The 19,647-nt window shown below is 52.0% G+C and overlaps 1 protein-coding gene across 1 annotated transcript; it reads left to right on the top strand.

Annotated features, from left to right (window-relative positions):
• Positions 1–1,717: 1,717 nt before the first annotated feature.
• LOC101941787 (dnaJ homolog subfamily B member 2-like) lies at positions 1,718–13,695 on the top strand. The gene is made up of 8 exons (XM_065561336.1): positions 1,718–1,805; positions 4,905–5,145; positions 5,432–5,541; positions 6,238–6,291; positions 6,761–6,871; positions 7,723–7,825; positions 8,182–8,252; positions 13,017–13,695. The coding sequence occupies exons 2-8, from the start codon at positions 5,072–5,074 to the stop codon at positions 13,220–13,222; spliced, it is 729 nt and encodes a 242-aa protein (XP_065417408.1). The 5' UTR covers positions 1,718–1,805; positions 4,905–5,071; the 3' UTR covers positions 13,223–13,695.
• Positions 13,696–19,647: the final 5,952 nt, after the last annotated feature.

The following is a 19,647-nucleotide window of genomic DNA, read 5'->3' as shown; positions in this document are numbered from 1 at the left end:
CCGAAGAACCTAAACAATTTTGTGTCAACTACGCATTTTTCTACCTCACTACTCTCCCACTTTGCAGGTCATTAATACATCTGTTAATACATCTATTAAACAACATGGGACCTAGTACAGAGCTGTATGGCCCTGCTGTTAGCCTTTGGCCATGATGAAAACTGGCCATCGAATCCTACTCTACTCTTTCGATCTCCTCGCCAGTTTTTGAGCCATGACTGTACTTTGCCTCTCACCCCATGACAACTTCGATTTTTAGTAGCCTCTTGTGTGGGGCCTTTTCAAAGGCCTTTTGAAATACAAATAAATGATGTCAACTGGTCGCCTTTAGCTGTTACTTCATTGGTATGTTTAAAGAATTCTAAGGGACTAGTGAGACATGACTTTCCTTTCCAGAAACTGTGCCAGGAACAGATCCAAGTCTTACTGGTCTATAATTCTCCAGATCACCCTTACAGAGTTTGTTAAATATCGGTACAGTATTTGCTACCCTCTAGAACAGTAACAGAATAGAAGGAGAGTTGGCATATTTTTGCTAGGAGCCCAGCCACTTCGTACTTAAGCTCCTTCAGAATTCTTGGCTGGACCGGATGGCCTCATGACTAATTACATTGTAAATGATCAGTTTGCTTCAGCATCTCTGCTCTGACACCTCCGTCTCCCAAAGTCGTTGGTACCTCTTTCTCTCTCATACACACACATTCTGCTCCTTTCTTCCCTGTTCTGGAATCCTGATTGCTTCCCCCCACCCCCACCTCTCTTTTTCAGCATCGGTTTCACTCCAGACCACTGTCTCCTCCTCCCTCTAACCTCTTCCTCCCTCATTTCCCCCAGGTTCTTTTCTACACCCCCCTCCTGCAGCCACCCACCCACAACACACCTGCTGGATCATCTGCTCGCTGCTCTCCCTCCATCCCATCTCTTCCATTGCTCCCTGTCTGACTCACTCTGTGTCACTCAGACAGTGGGACTGACTCAAAGGGAGACTGTCCCAAAACGGGCCCTGGCTCCAAACCACGATCTTGGGAGGAACGGCGGTTGGAATCCAAGCAGCTTTTCAGAAAACCCACGGAGAGGTTACATAAACTAGCCTGCCCTGTTTTAGCAGCCACAAAGGAGGAACTTCTACCTCCCAAAGCCCGATCAGTGCCATGTGTGCGGGGGTCCGGCCGTGCTCAGCTCGGACTCCAGCAGCGCGGCAGCCGGCTGGGATACATAGCTTGGGACCCAACGCAGCCAGGGCCTGGGAAACACCTGAGGCGGGAGGGCATATGTGCTCAGGGCAGCAATCTCCAGCGGCAGGCACACACAGGGTGTGGGTGGGGCGAACGTTGACAGAGCTGTAGAGGATGGTCTGTAGCTATCAGGCCACCGAACGAGGTGACTCAGTCCTGGGGATCCCGTATCACCCTAAGGGGAGACAGAGAAGAGTATAGCCTGCTCCGCAGCAAGGTCTGACTCATCAAAATGCTAATACATGTCAACAGTGAAAGAGTTAATAGTGGGGGGTGCACTGCAGGTGACAGGAAGGACTGTCAAACAAAGGGTTAAACCGTTAACGCATCTTGCCCACTTGTTGCCTGGGGCTGATTATTGTAACCTCCTGAATGAAAGTGCAAAGCTCTGACATCACAATCAGACCGAGCTTTCCATTGGCTGCAGCAGTTGGAGGAATATGAGGGGCTGCTAGTGAGCTCCTGCCCTGCCCCTCCTCCCCAGAGCAGCCGCAGGTGTGCAGTGGAATCAGAGGGGCAGGACTTTGGAGACCAGGATGCAGCTGGGATCGTCTCTCCTGCAGCAGTAAGGTATGGGCTGAGCTGTGTTCAAGCGGTAGAGCCCCAGGGGAGCTGCTGAGCAGGAGAGAGGCTCTGGGCAGTGGGGAGAGGTGGGCAGAGGTGCCAAGGATGGGGAAGCAACGAGAAGGGGGGATGGTGATGGAGGAGAGGTGGCGACTGGAGAGCCCGTGATGCAACTGGACCAGAGCAGAAGACAGGAAAAAAAGGGTGAAGGAAGAAGCAAGAGTGTCGGCGAGAGTGTCTACTGAGCATGGGCCTAATAACCTAATAAAGATCATTCTCCTAGCCCAGGGTTTGACCATGTCACCCCCTCTTTGCCTCCATTCCCTGGCTCCCCCTTCTCTACTGCATGAAACATAACCGACCCGTCTTCACTTTCAGTGACCTTCATGGCCAGGCCCTCCCCTACCTATTAGAGAATCGTAGGACTGGAAGGGACATCGAGAGGTCAGCTAGTCCAGTCCCCTGCACTCATGGCAGGACTAAGTATTATCTAGACCATCCCTGGCAGGTGTTTGTCCAACCTGCTCTTAAAAATCCCCAAGGATGGAGATTCCACAACCTCCCCAGGCAATTTATTCCACAGCTTAACCACCCTGACAGTTAGGAAGTTTTTCCTAATGTCCAACCTAAACCTCCTTTGCTGCAATTTAAGCCCATTGCTTCTTGTCCTGTCCTCAGAAGTTAAGAAGAACAATTTTTCTCCCTCCTACTTGTAACAACCTTTTATGTACTTGAAAACTGTTATCATGTCCCCGCTCAGTCTTCTCTTCTCCAGACTAAACAAACCCAGTTTTTTCAATCTTCCCTCATAGGTCATGTTTTCTAGACCTTTCATCATTTTTGTTGCTCTTCTCCGGACTTTCTCCAATTTGTCCACATCTTTCCTGAAATGTGGTGCCCAGAACTGGACACAATACTCCAGTTAAGGCCTAATCAGCATGGAGCAGAGCGAAAGAATTACTTCTTATGTCTTGCTTACAATACTCCTGCTGACATATAATTGTTCCTTCCAAAGTGGAGTACTTTGCATTTGCCCTTATTGAATTTCATCCTATTTACTTCAGACCATTTCTCCAGTTTGTCCAGATCATTTGGAATTTTAATCCTATCCTCCAAAGCACTTGCAACCCCTCCCAGCTTGGTCTCGGATGCAAACTCTATAAGTGTACTCTCTATGCCATTATCTAAATCATGGATGAAGATAGGGAACAGAACCAGAACTGATCCCTGCTGGACCCCACTTGATATGATCTTCCAGCCTGACTGTGAACCACTGATAACTACTCTCTGGGAATGGTTTTCAAGCCAGTTATGCACACATCTTATAGTAGCTCCATCTAGGTTGTATTTCTCTAGTTTGTTTATGAGAAGGTCATGCGAGACAGCATCAAAAGCCTTACTGAAGTCAAGGAATATCACATCTACCGCTTCCCCCCTCCCCATCCACAAGGCTTGTTACCCTGTCAAAGGAAGATATTAGGTTGGTTTGACATGATTTGTTCTTGAAAAATCATAAGAACATAAGGACATAACAACGGCTATACTGGGTCAGACCAAAGATCCATCTAGTCCTGTATCCTATCTTCCAACAGTGGCCAATGCCAGGTGCCCCAGAGGGAATGAACAGAACAGAGAATCATCAAGTGATCCATCCCCTGTCGCTCATTTCAAGCTTCTGGCAAACAGAGGCTAGGGACACCCTCCCTGCCCATTCCGCCTAATAGCCATTGATGGACCGATCCTCCAGGAACTTATCTAGTTCTTTTTTGAGCCCTATTATAGTCTTGGCATCCTCTGGCAAGGAGTTCCACAGGTTGACTATGCGTTGTGGGAAGAAATACTTCCTTTTGTTTGTTTTAAAGCTGCAATTAATTTCATTTGGTGACCCCTAGTGTGTGTGTTATGAGAAGGCACAAATAACACTTCCTTATTTACTTTCTCCGCACCAGTCATGATTTTATAGACCTCTCTCATATCCCGCGTTAGTCATCTCTTTTCCAGGCTGAACAGTCCCAGTCTTATTAATCATTCCTCATACGGCAGCTGTTCCATACCCCTAATCATTTTGTTGCCCTTTTCTGAATCTTTTCCAAGTCCAATATATCTTTTTTGAGATGGGGCGACCACATCTGCACGCAGCATTCAAGGTGTGGACGTACCATGGATTTATATAGAGGCAATATGACATTTTCTATCTTATCATCTACCCTGTAACAGAGCGAGACTCACTGGTGCAGCGCCTCCTGCTGGTCATCCTGGGAATTAGCTTGTCCAGCACTCGGAGCGCCTCCTGGTGGCCGGTGTCGCACCTTCCAGGCCCCCATGTCCCTTCCAGACCCCGGTGCCCCTTACCCTGGGGTTCTGCCCCCCCCCCCCCAGCAGTCCCCACGCTCTGGGTCTCCCCTCCCAGCGGAACCCCCAATCCCCTATCCCCACCCTGCCTCAGTGGCTATTGCAGTCGTCATCTAGCCCCTGCTCCCTAGGCAAACTGCCGTCTGTCACGGCCACTCCTCATCGGCCAGGAGGTTGGATCAGCTGCCTCTGCCTAACCCCAGGCTGCCCCTCTGCAGCCCCAGAACCTTCCTAGGCCTTCACCAAGGCCTGCAGCCTGGGGGCTTACCAGGCTGGAGCGCCCCAGCTCCTCTGGCCCTTCCACAGCCCTGCTCTAGGCCTGGTCCCCTGAGCTCCCAGGCAGCCAGGCCCTTCACGCTCCGGAGCTAGAGTGAGACTTCTTCAGCTCCTGGCCCCCAGCCATAGGCGTGCGCAGCACATTTCATTAGGGTGAATGTGGGGATTCCCACCCATGGAGCCCTGCCCCCATCCACTCCCTCCTACTTCCCACCCCCTGACTGCCCCCCTCAAAATCTCCAACCCCCCCGCTCCTTGTCCCCTGACTACCCCCTCCTGGGACCCCTGCCCCTAACTGCCCCCCAGGACCCCACCCCCTATCTAAGCTTCCCTGCTCCTTGTCCCCTGACTGCGCAGAGCCAGACACACTGCCCCGCGGGAGCGGGCAGCCCCGCCCCTCCGAATTTCTGACTGCGGGGGGTGAAATGCCCCCTCCTTGGGACTTCCAGGCGGATTGTTCTGTTCTGCGCTCCACAGGGTCAGCTCTTCACAGGACGCACCTCTCTGCTTTGGATGCCCAGCTAGACGAAAGGCCATGAGCTCCACGGACCACGGCTCAAGCCCTACCGTCTCCGCCTCGTGCTGCATCTCCAGAGCCGCTGGTTCTGCTGCCCTGCTACCCGGCTGGCCTCTGCCCAGGACTGATGGCCACCATGAGGGAATACTATGAAGTGCTGTGCATTCCCTGTGACGCCTCTGACGAGGACATCAAAAAGGCGTAAGTCCTTCCTTGGAGCATCCCCTTCCCCAAACATCCCGAGGGCACGGTTCCTCCTGCCTCTGTCGGTGACTGCCAGCACTCTCCCAGACCCAGGGCCCCTCCTAACAGAGACAGAAGTGGTGGTCCTGGGTTGAGATCCCTCTGCTCCTCTGATCGCCGGGCAATGCGACTGGAGTGCTGTGGCACAGTGGCTGGCACCTGCAGCTGAGAGTAAAGGGTAGCGTAGGGTCCCTGTTGGAGCCGGCATGGGCAGGTGTCACTGACTGTCTCTGGGCCTGTGCAGGTACAGGAAGGCGGCGCTGAAATGGCACCCGGATAAGAACCCGGAGAACAAGGAACACGCCGAGCGGAAGTTCAAAGAGATCGCGGAGGCCTATGAAGTGCTGTCGGACAGTAAGGGGCCAGCGTCTCCCCAACCTAGCCATCCGCCCTCGCTTAGTGCCCTGTGGGTCGATGCTCCTCGCTGCACTTGTGTTGTGCTCCTTGTGGCTGCCTGGGCACCAGCTTCTGACGCACACGCTCGGTGTCTGTGTGTTTGTCCTGGGGCACCAGCTTTGCACAGCTCCCTGGGGACACCTCCTGGAGCGGCTGGGGTGCCACCCTCTCCGGCCCCATCATTCCAGGCTCTCCCTTCCCCTCCAGCACAGGCCCCAGGGATGAACGGTACCCTGCAGCTGAGCCACGGGGCATCCTTCTGCCAGGCCTAATCCCTGCCTGTCGTTAGGTGTGGGGTACCCTAGACAGAGGCCGTTGCCCCGGGGCAGAAGCCAGAGCCCCGTTTCATACTGGAATCCTGCAGCATGGTGCACCTGCACCCTCTGATGTGGAGTTACCCTGGCACCGTTCACCCAGTGTCAGTCTATGTTAGGTATCTCTATGGTGTCTAGTGCCACGGTATCCAAGCGTCTCCCATAGCTGGGCTGGGAGCCTGTGGCAGTCCCATGTCTGTCCCTCCAGCTGCTTCCCTATTTGCGTGCAGGCCCCCTCTGGCTCAGTACTGGGACGGGGGGTCAGCCTGGTGAAAGGGCCGCTGTGTCTGGACTTGGCTGAAGATGGGCTGGGTGACCTCTCGCTCTTTCTCCCTTCCAGAGAGCAAGCGCGACCTCTACGACCGCTACGGCAAGGACGGGCTCACGGGGGCCGGTGAGTGACTCACCCTGCCCTCAGCTACATCTGCCCAACGCTCTGGCTTCACTGAGGCCAGAATTTGTCCCTGCAGTTGGAACTTTGCTCCCAATTCTGCTGGTGACGCACAAACCAGAATCGACCCCGGCTCATTCTCCCCGGGCTGGGCTGGCTCCGCAGGGCTAGCAAGAGCCCAAGGCACAGAAGGTTTGCTTCTGTCCACCTGCGAATATCCACAGGGAGCCCATCGGCTGAGGGAGGAGGGGCCACATTTCCACAGCCATGTTCCAGATCAGCATCGCACTCAGGGGCCTTTTCTCCCGGCCCCAGAGCTCTGCGGTGGGGAGAGACGGGATCCCAGCCTTGGCAGCCCCAAGCAGGCTGTCCTGTTTGCTTCCTGTTCTCGTTCCTTTCGAGGACCCTTGCGAGGGCCGGCTCCAGGGCCTGGGCGCCGCGTTTGCCATTTCCTGTCTCTGCCTTTCCCCAGCAGGGTCCAGGGGACCGAGGGCTGAAGATGGAGCCCCTGGATTTATGTTCCACTTTCGCAGCCCCCATGACATCTTCAGAGAGTTCTTCGGGGGACAAGAGCCTTTCTATGGTGAGTGGAAGCCTCAGCCCCTGTGGGCCCAGTGGGCCCAGTAATGAACCTGGGGCCTGAGGGAGCAGAAGGGAGGTTTCGGTGTGATCGAGCAGTGCTTAGGTCCTTATAGTTGGGACAGAGCATGGCCTGGGTACTTGGCTAGAGAGCTGAAGGGAGAAATGAAAGAGGAATTCTCCTGAACTCTCCCAGTGGTGAATGTCAGGGCTTTCTCCAGAACCCCAACGGGGTCTCCACATGCTCAGCCCCTGAACAGTTCCCACGGTCCGAGGGTCCGTTAGGGGAGGCGCACATGTCAGTACAGATGTGCAGGATGACCCCCGCATCTTCTCTGAATCCAGCGCAAAGCTATTTTATAGAACATCCGGAGCCCTGGCTGCCTAGCAGAGGGGCTGTCCTGCCTGGGCGTGGAGTCTCCACAATTCATTGTCATGGGAGACGAACACTCACAATGCCCCAGACAGGCCCACAACCGTATCTCGGCCTATCAGCAACGGGATCCTCCCACATTAGCCAAGGAGCGGAGATGGGGAGGAAGAATCACACCCCATTCCTGTTCATGGGCTTTCTGCCATTCTCTGCAGACCCCCTGGGAGTTGGCCTTGCTCCTTGTTCTTTACTGTTTTCATCTCCCGCCTGCCCCCTCCCCAGCTCTTCTGACTCACAGGGACATTCTCTCTCAGGATCCCGGAAGAGCATTTTCCCTTTACATTTCACACCTCCCATAGATTTCATTCCCCAGGGTCCCCCACCACACAGCCATACTCTAGGCTAAGGGATCCCCGCTAAGCCATCTGGGGCTGGGGCTGGCTGAAAGCACCTGGCAATGTGTTCGCCACCTTGTTTTTCAGGGTCCTCTGGACCCTTCAACTCCAACATCAACGCAGGAAAAGGCTTCCACTTCTTCTCTACCTCGACCAAGTTCCTCAATGGCAAACGCGTCACAACCAAAAGGTAAGGAGGGGCCACCAGCCGGTGGGAGTTTGGCTAAGCCAGCCCGTCTCACATCAACACAGGGGAGCAGCCCATTGGGCTAGTAGGGACAACAGGCCAGTGTTTAGGTGAGCAGCATGGCCCAGTGGATTCAGCTGGTCCGAAGAACCGTGTTCGACTCCTGCTGCACGGGGCAGTTATCATCAGACTGGGCCATGTGTCTGGAACAGCACCCTAAGGGGTCTAAAAGAGAACAGGTGGCAGCTGGGGATGTTGGGGGGCATGAGGAGGGTCTGGGGGTGATATATAGGGGGTGAGGTGTTTAGGTTACTCCTAAAGAGATGCTTCCCCTTCTTTGGCTCTTGTCCACTTCCCAGGACTGTGGAGAACGGGCAGGAGCAGGTGCAAATTGAAGAGGACGGAGAGCTGAAATCTGTCCACGTCAATGGTGAGAGCAGAGTCTTCCTGGGCCACGGACGGCGCAAGAGACTGAGAGCAGAGGAAGCAAAGCTGGTTTCCTGGGGCAGGCACTGGCTCTTTGTTAGGTGCTTGTACCGCGCCCAGCACAGAGCAACCGGCTCGAGAGTGGGAGCCGTTGGCACACCTGCAATGCAAGTTATCTATGAATCGATTCCCAGACAAAACACTGCCAAAGGGCACCTGTGATACGGTCTCCCACAGTGTTCTTGCCAGCAAGTTAAAGACGTACGGATTGGCAGTAAGGAGTAAGGTATATTATAAGGTGGAGAGAAAGCTGGCTAGATTGTCAGGCTTAACGGGTAGTGATCAACGGCTCAGTGTCTAGTTGGCAGCCGGTATCAAGCGGAGTGCCCCAGGCAGGGCCGGCTCCAGGCACCAGCTCAGCAAGCAGGTGCTTGGGGCAGCCAACGGAGAGGGGCGGCACGTCCGGCTCTTCGGCGGTGGGTCCCTCACTCCCTCTCGGAGCGAAGGACCTGCCGCTGAATTGCCGCCGAAGAAGCGGTGGGGGTAGAGCTGCAGCTGAAGTGCCACAGATCGCGATCGCGGCTTTTTGTTTGTTTGTTTGTTTGTTTTTTGCTGCTTGGGGCGGCAAAAACCCTGGAGCCAGCCCTGGCCCCAGGGGTTGGTCCTGGGGCCGGTTTTGTTCAGCATCTTCATTAATGATCTGGATGATGGGATTAATTGCACACTCAGCAAGTTTGCAGATGACACTAGGCTGGGAGGAGTGGTAGATACACTGGAGGGTAGGGACAGGATACAGAGGGACCTAGACAAATTGGAAGATTGGGCCAAAAGAAATCTGATGAGGTTCAACAAGGACAAGTGCAGAGTTCTGCACTTAGGACAGAAGAATCCCCTGCACCGGGGGGCAGCAGTTCTGCAGAAAAGGACCTAGGGGTTACAGTGGAGGAGAAGCTGGATATGAGTCAGCAGTGTGCCCTCATTGCCAAGAAGGCTAATGGCATATTGGGCTGTATTAGTAGGAGCATTGCCAGCAGATCGAGAGAAGTGATTATTCCCCTCTATTCGGCACTGGTGAGGCCACACCTGGAGTATTGCGTCCAGTTTTGGGCCCCCCACTAGAGAAGGGACGTGGACAAATTGGAAAGAGTCCAGCGGAGGGCAACGCAAATGATTAGGGGGCTGGAGCACATGACTTATGAGGCGAGGCTGAGGGAACTGGGATTGTTTAGTCTGCAGAAGAGAAGAATGAGGGGGGATTTGATAGCAGCCTTCAACTACCTGAAGGGGGGTTCCAGAGGGGATGGAGCTCGGCTGTTCTCAGTGGTAGCAGATGACAGAACAAGGAGCAATGGTCTCAAGTTGCAGTGGGGGAGGTTTAGGTTGGATATTAGGAAACACTATTTCACTAGGAGGGTGGTGAAACACTGGAATGCGTTACCTAGGGAGGTGGTGGAATCTCCTTCCTTAGAGGTTTTTAAGGCCCGGCTTGACAAAGCCCTGGCTGGGATGATTTAGTTGGGAATTGGTCCTGCTTTGAGCAGGGGGTTGACTAGATACCTCCTGAGGTCCCTTCCAACCCTGATCTTCTATGAGTCTATGACCTGCAAGGAATGTCTCAAGTTTACACTTCTGCCTTTTGGCTTTTTCGGGCAACCTGAGAGGGATTTTTTTCCCTTACCCTCTTAATTTTGAATTAGAAATGGACACCCTAGGGTGGAAGACTCTGTGATGACCAGACGAAGGAGCGAGCGTTGGACAGTTGAGAGGGGAGGGGATTTTTAGACAGACTGTTTAAAACCCTTGGGGAGGCTGTTTGGTTTCCTTAACGCATCCCTCAGTCCAATGGCTAAGGAACACTTTGAATAAAGGACAGGATAACACCCACCGATTAGAGCTCATTCAGAGCCTGCTTGTGACCTCCCAGAGGTCATCCAGCAACTGGGGAGAAAATAGAACTTCACTGTCCGAAGGAAAAATCAACCCCCCCTTTCCAACCTGTCTCTACATCCTAGCGCAGCAAAGAGGACTGACGCCACAGTTAGGGTTATAACTAGGGCCCTACCAAATTCACAGTCCATGTTGGTCAATTACATGGTCATAGGATTTTAAAAATCGTAAATTTCATGATATTTAAATCTGAAATGTCACCGTGTTGTATGCGGGGGTCCTGACCCAAAAGGAGTTGTGTGGAGGGGGCACAAGGTTATCGTGGGGGGGGGGTTGCGGTTCTGCTACTCTTACTTCTGTGCTGCTGCAGCGTCAGCGCTGCCTTCAGAGCTGGGCGGGAGAGCGGCGGCTGCTGGCCGGGAGCCCAGCTCTGAAGGCAGAGCTGCCACCAGCAGCAGTGTAGAAGTAAGGATGGCACGGGATGGTATTGCCACTCTTACTTCTGTGCTGCTCCCTGCAGCGCTGGGCCCTCAGTCAGCAGCCGCCGGTCTCCGGCCGCCCAGCTCTGAAGGCAGCAGCGCAGAAGTAAGGGTGGCATGGTATCGTATTGACACCCTTACTTCTGTGCTGCTGCTGGCAGGGCGCTGCCTTTAGAGCTGGGTGCCTGGCCAATAGTCGCTGCTCTCTGGCTGCTCAGCTCTGAAGACAGCGCAAAGTAAGGGTGGCAAGACCATGACCCCCCCTAAAATAACCTTGCAACACTCTCTCCCCCGCAACTTCCTTTTGGGTCAGGCCCCCCAGTTTGAGAAAGGCTGGTCTCCCCCCTGAAATCTGTATAGTATAGGGTAAAAGCACACAAAGGACCAGATTTCACAGGGGGAGACCAGATTTCACGGTCTGTAGGGCCCCAGTTATAAACATGCACCTTGCCAGTGACTTAGCCTGACAGACAGACAGCAGCTGGGCACAGACAGTAGCCAGTTTGACAGCGAGAAGAGGGAAGTAACATGTTGAACCTTCCAAGGAACTCTGCTGCCTTGGGCATTTAAACCCTGGATGCTTTGGGATTTCTCCTGCAAGGGCTGACACCTGCAGCCACCTTCGCTGTGATTTACCCTGCAGAGTCTGTGTAGCTTTGGGCGGGGGGGGGGGGGGGGGTGTCTATAGGAAGCCTGACCATTGTGTGCCGTTAAGGCCGGTAACTCACTGGATGACTGGCATGATGGAAGTGCATTAAGGAGGTGGGAGGGAGCTGGATTGATCTTTGGGGTGTTACAAAGACCAGGGCTCAAGATGTTGCTACCTTCCCAAAGGAGGGTGAATTGGAAGCTGCTCTCTGGCCCAGCAGACGGCACAAACAGGGTGGGTTGTGGCCGGTATGGGACAGTGTAGTGCAGGACACTGTTGATGCTGAAGATGTACAGTGTGTAAGCAAATGGCTGTTTCATGATTTTGGGAAGTGAGGCCTGAGTACAGGAGGGGAGAGCTAAGGGGATTTGGGAACCGGCGCTGCCAGACTTGCTACAGGGTGACCACATTTGAACAGATGTTTCCATAATAAACATATTCAAAATTTAAACATTCAGACCTTGAACATGCCCAATGGAGTTCCCCACGTTTGGCTTTCTAGATCTCACTGAGATGTAAAAATCAAGCCAAGCGTGAAGACTCCGAGTGCATCTCGTTTCACTGGTGTAATCTGGCCTGACACAGTGGAAGTGAGCACAGACTCAGTCCCCCTGCACGCTGTGCTGTATCTCCTGTGTCTCGGACTGTACGGGACATTAATTACATGATAGATTCCACTGTCAGCTACTAATGCCATCCAGAGCGACTACGTGCCCATTCCCTCTGGGAAACCCTTTGGAGGCAGGAAACCACTCTCGCAGAACTCCCTCATTGTTCCCTCAGGGCTACAGGCAGTCATGGGCGGGTTCTAGCCCTGCACTCTGTCTGAGGTCAGCACCCATGTGAGGGGTCCACCTCCATACACACACCTTTTGCATCTACACTGGCTCTGAGCCCAGCTCTGCTCAGCTTCATTACAGCCAGGCTGCCAAGACCTCTGGCTGCAACTGCCTCCTTTACTGGATTTCCACAACACCAGGGAGCTGCAAATAGAGGACAGCTGGGGACGGGATACTTTTAAAGGCTATGCAAAGAGCTCTGAGCTCAGGCTGCACCTTCCCCTCTACTCCACCCTCCCTCTGAATTCCTAGCGCCAGTTGCCAGGGTAATGTTGCAGCCACACTCGTTTGCTGCTTGTAATTTCCCTGTTTATTTAAAGAATCAGAAAAATGGTAGAGGACGGCGCATGCACGATGCACAGCCCGAGCGTGCTGCCTCTGGAACAGCTGTCGCCTTGACAGAGGCCATCCTAGACCGCGCTGTCCTGAACCTCCGAGCGAAGGTGCCAGGACCCAGCTGCCTGTGCTCACTGGCACTCGGGTCCCGCTGCTTCTCTCTGAGCCCACCAGGACCCAGCTGCCCCTGACCAAGTCCCCTTGGTTCCTCCCATCACTGACCAAGTCCCCCAAATCCAGCTGCCACCAGCTAAGTCCCTCTGGACCCGGCTGCTCTTGACCAACACCCCTTGGACCATCCTCTACAGCTCGCCTGCCAGTGGAGTAAGGACCTTAAGGTCAACCAAGGTCCTTAGTGCTGAGTGAAGGCCCAGCCTGGGCCTCGGTTACCGTCCTAGGGGATGTCCCAGTGGGGGATGGGGGTTTAAAGCTGGGCCTCCAGTTCCTGGCCCAAGGACTCTTCTCAGGGGGTACTGGGGGGAGGGGGGCTGAGCGCAGGCTCATGGCTGCTGCTCTGTCGCTGGAGAGGTGCCTGAGTCGTCTCTGCTACAAATGCTGATGAGGGTCATTTCTTGCAGATGTGGCGGTTGACGAGACAAGCAGTAGAGCAGCAGCTGGGCCTACCAAGGTGCATTCTGGGCGGAACAAGCCGCAGGCCAGACACAAGTCAGCTCCTGGATCCGAGTCACCAGTGGGGAGGCAAGAGTCCCACACGGAAAAGAAAGAGTCCCATGCTAGGGCCCAGTCGAATCTCAGCTCCGAGCCGCAGGCTGGGCGGAATTAGTCGTATGCGAGAGAAGAGAGGCCCAGGCTGGGGAAGGAGGCATGTGCTGGGAGTGAAGAGTTGCAGGCCTGCAGGAGCGAGACACACGCAGTAGCTGCTGAGTGGAAGAAGCCAGCCGCCAGGTAGGAGCTGGCTCCTGGCTGGAATGAGCTAGATGCTGAGAACAGGACGGCGACGGGTGGGATGCGACTGCTTCTGGATACAAGTCAGCGCCCGTGTGGAACTAAGAATGGAGTCCGGTGTCCAGCGGAACAAGTCGGCTCCCTGACGTCACCAGTTGGCCCCAGGATGAGACAAGCAGGTTCTCAGACAGAAGCAATCTCCGTGTCTTGTCCCTTAACCCCAGCGACTCTCATAATCACTTTCCCCCGGCTGGGCTGGGGAGAACGCTAGGAACAGTGGGATCTGTTGTGAAGGTTTCCAGCTGGCACTGGCCAGCAGGCGAGGAGCTGCTCAATACAGATGGGACCAGAGCTCTCAGCCTCTGTCTCTGTCATTCGCTGCAGAGTCAGCCGGTGAGCAGCTGCTTCGACAAGGACAGGAGCAGAGCTGTCTCACGGCCGAGGACCGGTCTGGCCTCTAGGGGCCCAGTATGGTGGGGGCTGTTTGCAGCTCAAGGCTCTTCCACGGCTGCTATTCCCATGGCACACGGGAGGAAATGGGTCCTGCTAGCTACTCAGGCACAAAGGTGACGGGGGCCCACTAAGAGCCCAGAGAGCGCCTGGCTCCCCCCGGTGCTGTCAGGAGGTTACAGCCCCCTGACTGCTGTGGCTCGGGGCTCTGGTCTGGCTCTCTTTGAGGAGTGCCCAGGGAAGGGAAAGGGGGGTGCGTGTACAAGGCAGCGGGGGTTGTTTTGGGAAAAGTACAACTGTGTGAGAACAAGTGTTAGGTGGCTCAGCCCTGAGGCCCTGTATAGAGTGTGGCAACACCCTCCCCTGCTCCCCACACAATGCCTTTAAGTAGCCACAGGCAGGTGGCTTCTGGCCTGGCAGGCTTTGGGGCTAAAGAAGGCACATGCCTTGTGCCAAAGGCAGCTATGACCTGAATGCCAAGTTGGCTGGTGTGAGTACTGGTGTGGGGACAGTCTCGGAGATGCTCTGCTGGAAACAGTGGATCTGAGGGCACTGGACGGGAGTGGGAGAGATTCCAGAGGACTGGAAAAGGGCAAATCTAGTGCCCATCTATAAAAAGGGAAATAAGGACAAACCAGAGAATTACAGACCAGTCAGCTTAACTTCTGAACCCGCAAAGTTAATGGGGCAAATCATTAAGCAAACAATTTGTAAACCTCTAGAAGATAATGAGGTGATAAGTAACAGTCAGCCTGGATTTGTCAAAAACAAATCGTGTCAAACCAACCTAAGAGCTTTCTGTGACAGGGTAACCAGCCTTGTGGATGGGGAGGAAGCGGTAGACATGGTATATCTTGACTTTAGTAAGGCTTTTGACACTGTCTCACGTGACCTTTTCATAAACAAACTAGGGAAATACAACCTAGATGGAGCTACTATACTGTGGGTGCAAAACTGGTTGGAAAACTGTTCCCAGAGAGTCGTTATCAGTGATTCACAGTCAGGCTGGAAGTGCATAACCAGTGGGGTATCCCAGGGATCAGTTCTGGGTCCGGTTCTGTTCCCTATCTTCATCAATGATTTAGATAATGGCATAGAGAGTACACTTATAAAGTTTGGCGGCCGATACCAATTTGGGAGGGGTTGCAAGTGCTTTGGAGGATAGGATTAAAATTCCAAATGATCTGGACAAACTGGAGAAATGGTCTGAAGTAAATAGGATGAAATTCAATAAGGGCAAATGCAAAGTCCTCCACTTAGGAAGGAACAATTATATGCACACATACAAAATGGGAAATGATTGCTTAGGAAGGAATACCGCAGAAAGAGATCTAGGAGTCATATTGGATCACAAGCTAAATATGAATCAACAGTGTAACATTGTTGCAAAAAAAGCAAATATCATTCTGGGATGTATTAAGAGTAATGCTGTAAGCAAGACACAAGAAGTAATCCTTCCGCTCTACTCCGCACTGATTAGGCCTCAACTGGAGTATCGTGTCCAGTTCTGGGTGCCACATTCAGGAAAGATGTGGACAAATTGGAGAAAGTCCAGAGAAGAGCAACAAAAATGATGAAATGTCTAGAAAACATGAGCTATGAGGGAAGATTGAAAAATTGGGTTTGTTTAGTCTGGAGAAGAGAAGACTGAGCGGGGACATGATAACAGTTTTCAAGTACATAAAAGGTTGTTACAAGGAGGAGGGAGAAGAATTGTTCTTCTTAACCTCTGAGGACAGGACAAGAAGCAATGGGCTTAAATTGCAGCAAGGGCGCTTTAGGCTGGACATTAGGAAAAACTTCCTGTTGGGATGGTTAAAGACTGGAATAAATTGCCTAGGGAGGTTGTGGAATCTCCATCATTGGAGATTTTTAAGAGCAGGTTAGACAAATACCTGTCAGGGATGGTCTAGATAACACTTAGTCCTGCCTTGAGTGCAGAGGACTGGACTAGATGATCCTCTCTAAGTCCCTTCCAGTCCTATGATTCTATGAAATTGGAAAGACAGCTGTAATATAATGGTATCTATGGATCTAGTGAAGGACAGGGTGCAAATTACAACTTAACTAGAGCAGGAACATTATAAAAGTATAGAGGCCAATTCTGCAAAATCAGTAGGATGTCAGATCAAACAGTTTAATCAGAACAGGCAGCTGGTCCATCATAAAAACTACTTATGTATCTATATACATATGCAAGAAGTTGAAAAGCAAAAAAATAAGTGACCAGGAATGCTTGGGAATGGACGAGGACCCTGCTATAATAATAGGCATTACAGAAACACGGGGGAATGACCCAGTAACATCTGGTTATAAACTGTACAGGAAGGAGAGTCCACTGATGTATAAGGGATTCCATACAATCTAGCAAGAGATAAATTTGGAGTGGAAAAGACCACGCAATTGAATCTATGTGGTTACAAATCCAAAGCTGTAGGAATATACTAGTGGATCTATACCAGTGGTCTCCAGATCAAGGGGGGAAATGGAGTGCCCAATATTGAGAGAGATCAAAGATGCAGCAAAATCCAACAAAACGACAATGGGAGACGTTAACTACCTCCTATAAACTGGCCAAATGGCACAACCGGACAGAGTTTAGAGAAATAATGTCTCAACATTAAAGTGATTTGCTTCTTGGAGCAGGTCGTTCTAGAGCACACAAGAGGAGAGGCTATTCTTGAGAGTTGTAACACCCAGGAGCTAATTCAGAAGCAACAGGAAGGTGAGCCATTGAGTACTAGTGACCATGGTATGAGGAGGTTCAAATCCTAGAGGGAGGTAAGTACCCCCCAGTGACACTGCTCTAGAAAGGGAAACTTAAATACATTCAGAAGGTTAATCAAAAGGGCCCTAAAGCTAAAAGTAAAGGAAGTACCATTCATAGAGGTGGCTTGAATGCTCCTTACAAAAATACTTGTGGAGTCTCAGCAGGCACGCAGAGCGCTGAGCACAAAGTGAACCAGGAAGGCAAAGTGTAAACCATTTTGGCTAAAAGGCAACCAAGATGCTATTTGACTCAAACAGAAATCCTTCAATATGTGAAAATCTGACCCTAGTGAAGCCGACCACCAGAAGCATCAATTACAGCAGGCAATAATAAGAGGGAAAGAAAGGCCAGAATGGAGTTTTAAGAGCAAATGGCTAAAGGTATAAAACCCAAACTGATTCTTTCAGTCCATTAGAAGCAGGAATCCTGCAGATGACTCAGTAGGTCTGCTGGCGCGCTAAGGGACGATCGAAAAAGAGATAAGGACATTGCTGAGAAGCTAGAAGATTGCTTGCATCAGTCTTCTCCAACAAGGGTGGTGGGGAGACTCCTGTCCTGGGCCTGCTCTTTCTTGGTAACAAAGGCAAGGCGCTTTTAGAGATAGATAAGAACATAAGAATATCAGAAAGACCAGTCTGGGTCAGACCAAAGGTCCATCCAGCCCAGTGTCCTGTCTTCCGACTGTGGCTAATGCCAGGTGCCCCAGAGGGAATGAACAGAACAGGGGATCATCAATGATCCATCCCCTGTTGCCCATTCCCAGCAAGCAGAAGCTAGGTATGATGATGGAAGAAGAGGGGCTGGAGCAAATTTCTAATTTAAAAAGCATCAAGTAACCAGGCCCAGATGGTCCTGCTAGTAGTGTGGGTTCTCCCCCACAGACACTAACTCTTACCCCAGGACCACTTCCTCCCAGCACCTGCCTCTGCCATTCCCTAGGCCCTTGTCTGCTCCAGAACTCCTGCAGTGGGGTAGCGCTGAGTGCTCTCGCCTTAAAGGGCCAGTATACCCTGTTACACTAACTACAAACAGAAGATTGGAAGGTAGCAAATGTCATATCCATATTTAAAAAGGCATCTGTATCTGCCAGATTGGTTGAACTGATAATTAATAACAGAATAAAATCTGGAAGATCATGATTTAATAGGGTCTAACCAGCATGGATCTGCAAGGGAAAGTTGTGTCTTGTTAATCTCTTAAGAATTCTTTGAATGTGTCAATAAAGTAATGGCTAAAGGAGACCAGTGGATATGTTATATAGACTTCCAAAAGGCCTTTGGCAAGGTCCTGCACAATCCACTGCTAAAGAAGCAAAGTCCTCAGTGGGGTGAGAGGCAAAATATTGTTATGGATCAAAAACTGGCTAAGAGATGGAAACCAAAGAGTAAGATTAAATGGTCAATTTTCATCATGGCAGAAGGTTAACAGCGGGGCTGCAAGGTTTCATACAAGGTCCCTTGTTGTTTCATATATTTATTTGTAAGCAGAGTCAGGATAAGCTCTACCCTGACATCTGGTGGTGAATTATGGCGAGGGTGGAAAAGAACATCAGAGCCTGATCTTGTTTGCATAGGCACACCCACCCACCTAGCCTGGGACAACAGCAACTGAAAGTGGTTACTTTGGCTGGTGTGGGATCCCCAGTTTCTCTGTTATTGGAGCAGGAAGAATAAAGTGTTGTTACCCTGATTCTGTGAATCAAGGCCAGTGGAACTGTTGTATGACAGAGGGACTCACCAGTAACTAAGTAGCACTCGCTAGACAAGGGGCATGGGTTACAAAACCCAGTGAATTGAGAAAGGTTGGGGACAGGTATGTGTACTTGGTAGTATGGGCCCCTTTTGAAGGCCTGGAACACCAATTACACTACCGCTCTCCATTGTTGAATAGCAGAGCTAAGTTTGCTTCCATTAGGAGTCTAGCTAGAAGTTACTGAACTGAATTCACTTTGGGCCAATGGTGCACCAGCACTGGAGCTCCCCTACTATGAGCTGAAAACACTAAAAGAGCTAAAATTGCTGAGCTGAGATCACTGAGAGCTGTGTTAAGCAGTGGGGGAGCCTGAAGATATATTGCTAAGCAGTTGGCAGAGCTGAGCAGTTTGTGGGACAGTTGGAGCGTCCCATGGAACAGCGAGTGGAGCGGAGTGGCGCAGAGCGGAGTGGAGCTGAGCCATTTGCGGGGGCAGCTGGAGCGGTTCATGGGACGGCTGGTGGAGTGGAGCAGCTGACAGAGCTGAGCAATTTGTGGGACGGTTGGAGCGGCCCACGGAATGGGGAGCAGAGCAGAGCAGTTTGTGGGGACGGCTGGAGGAGCGGAGTGGTGTGGCACGGCTGGTAGAGCGGAGCCATTCGTGGTAAAGGCTGCAGCAGAACTCCACAGAGAGGTGGGGCAGTCGGCCTCGGACCACGGAAGGAGCCCCTTAACATCCCGTGTGCCCCCCCCATTTCCGCACAGGCTAGGGGGGTAAAACTCTGCAGATAAACTTTTGAACTCTGGGGCGGCACTGACCAGGGACAGAGACTTTGGGGTTGTTGAACTTTGGGATGATTGGACTTAAGACCCTGAGGGGAAAAGGACATTGCCAAACTTACTTGGAGATGGGTCTTTTGCTCATGGTTTGTGTTATGAATTCAGTTTTTGGTGTTTCCCCAACATAATGCCACATTGTTTCCCTCCTTTATTAAAAGGCTTTTACTACACTCAGACTCTGTGCTTGTGAGAGGGGAAGTATTGCCTCCTAGAGGCGCCCGGGAGGGAGGTATGTAATTGTCCCAGGTCACTGGGTGGGGGCTCGAGCCGGTTTTGCATTGCGTTATTGAAACGGAACCCCTAGATACTGAACCCGGCCCTTGTTGCTGCCAAGTCAGAGGGGCAGAAGGGTTACATATTAATGATCTGGAAAGGGGGTGAGGTAGCAAAATTTGCAGATGACAAAGTTATTTCGGTTAGTCAGGATCGGAGAGGGCTGTGAGGAACTTCCAAGACCTGAACAAGTTAGGGGAACGGGACACACGATGGCAGATGACATTTAATGTTGACAAATGGAAAGTAATACACACTGGAGGGGAAAAAATTAAACT

This window comes from Chrysemys picta, chromosome 11 (genome assembly GCF_011386835.1).
Source record: "Chrysemys picta bellii isolate R12L10 chromosome 11, ASM1138683v2, whole genome shotgun sequence".
Taxonomy (NCBI): Eukaryota; Metazoa; Chordata; order Testudines; family Emydidae; genus Chrysemys; species Chrysemys picta.
This window is presented reverse-complemented; position numbering and strand designations above follow the sequence as displayed.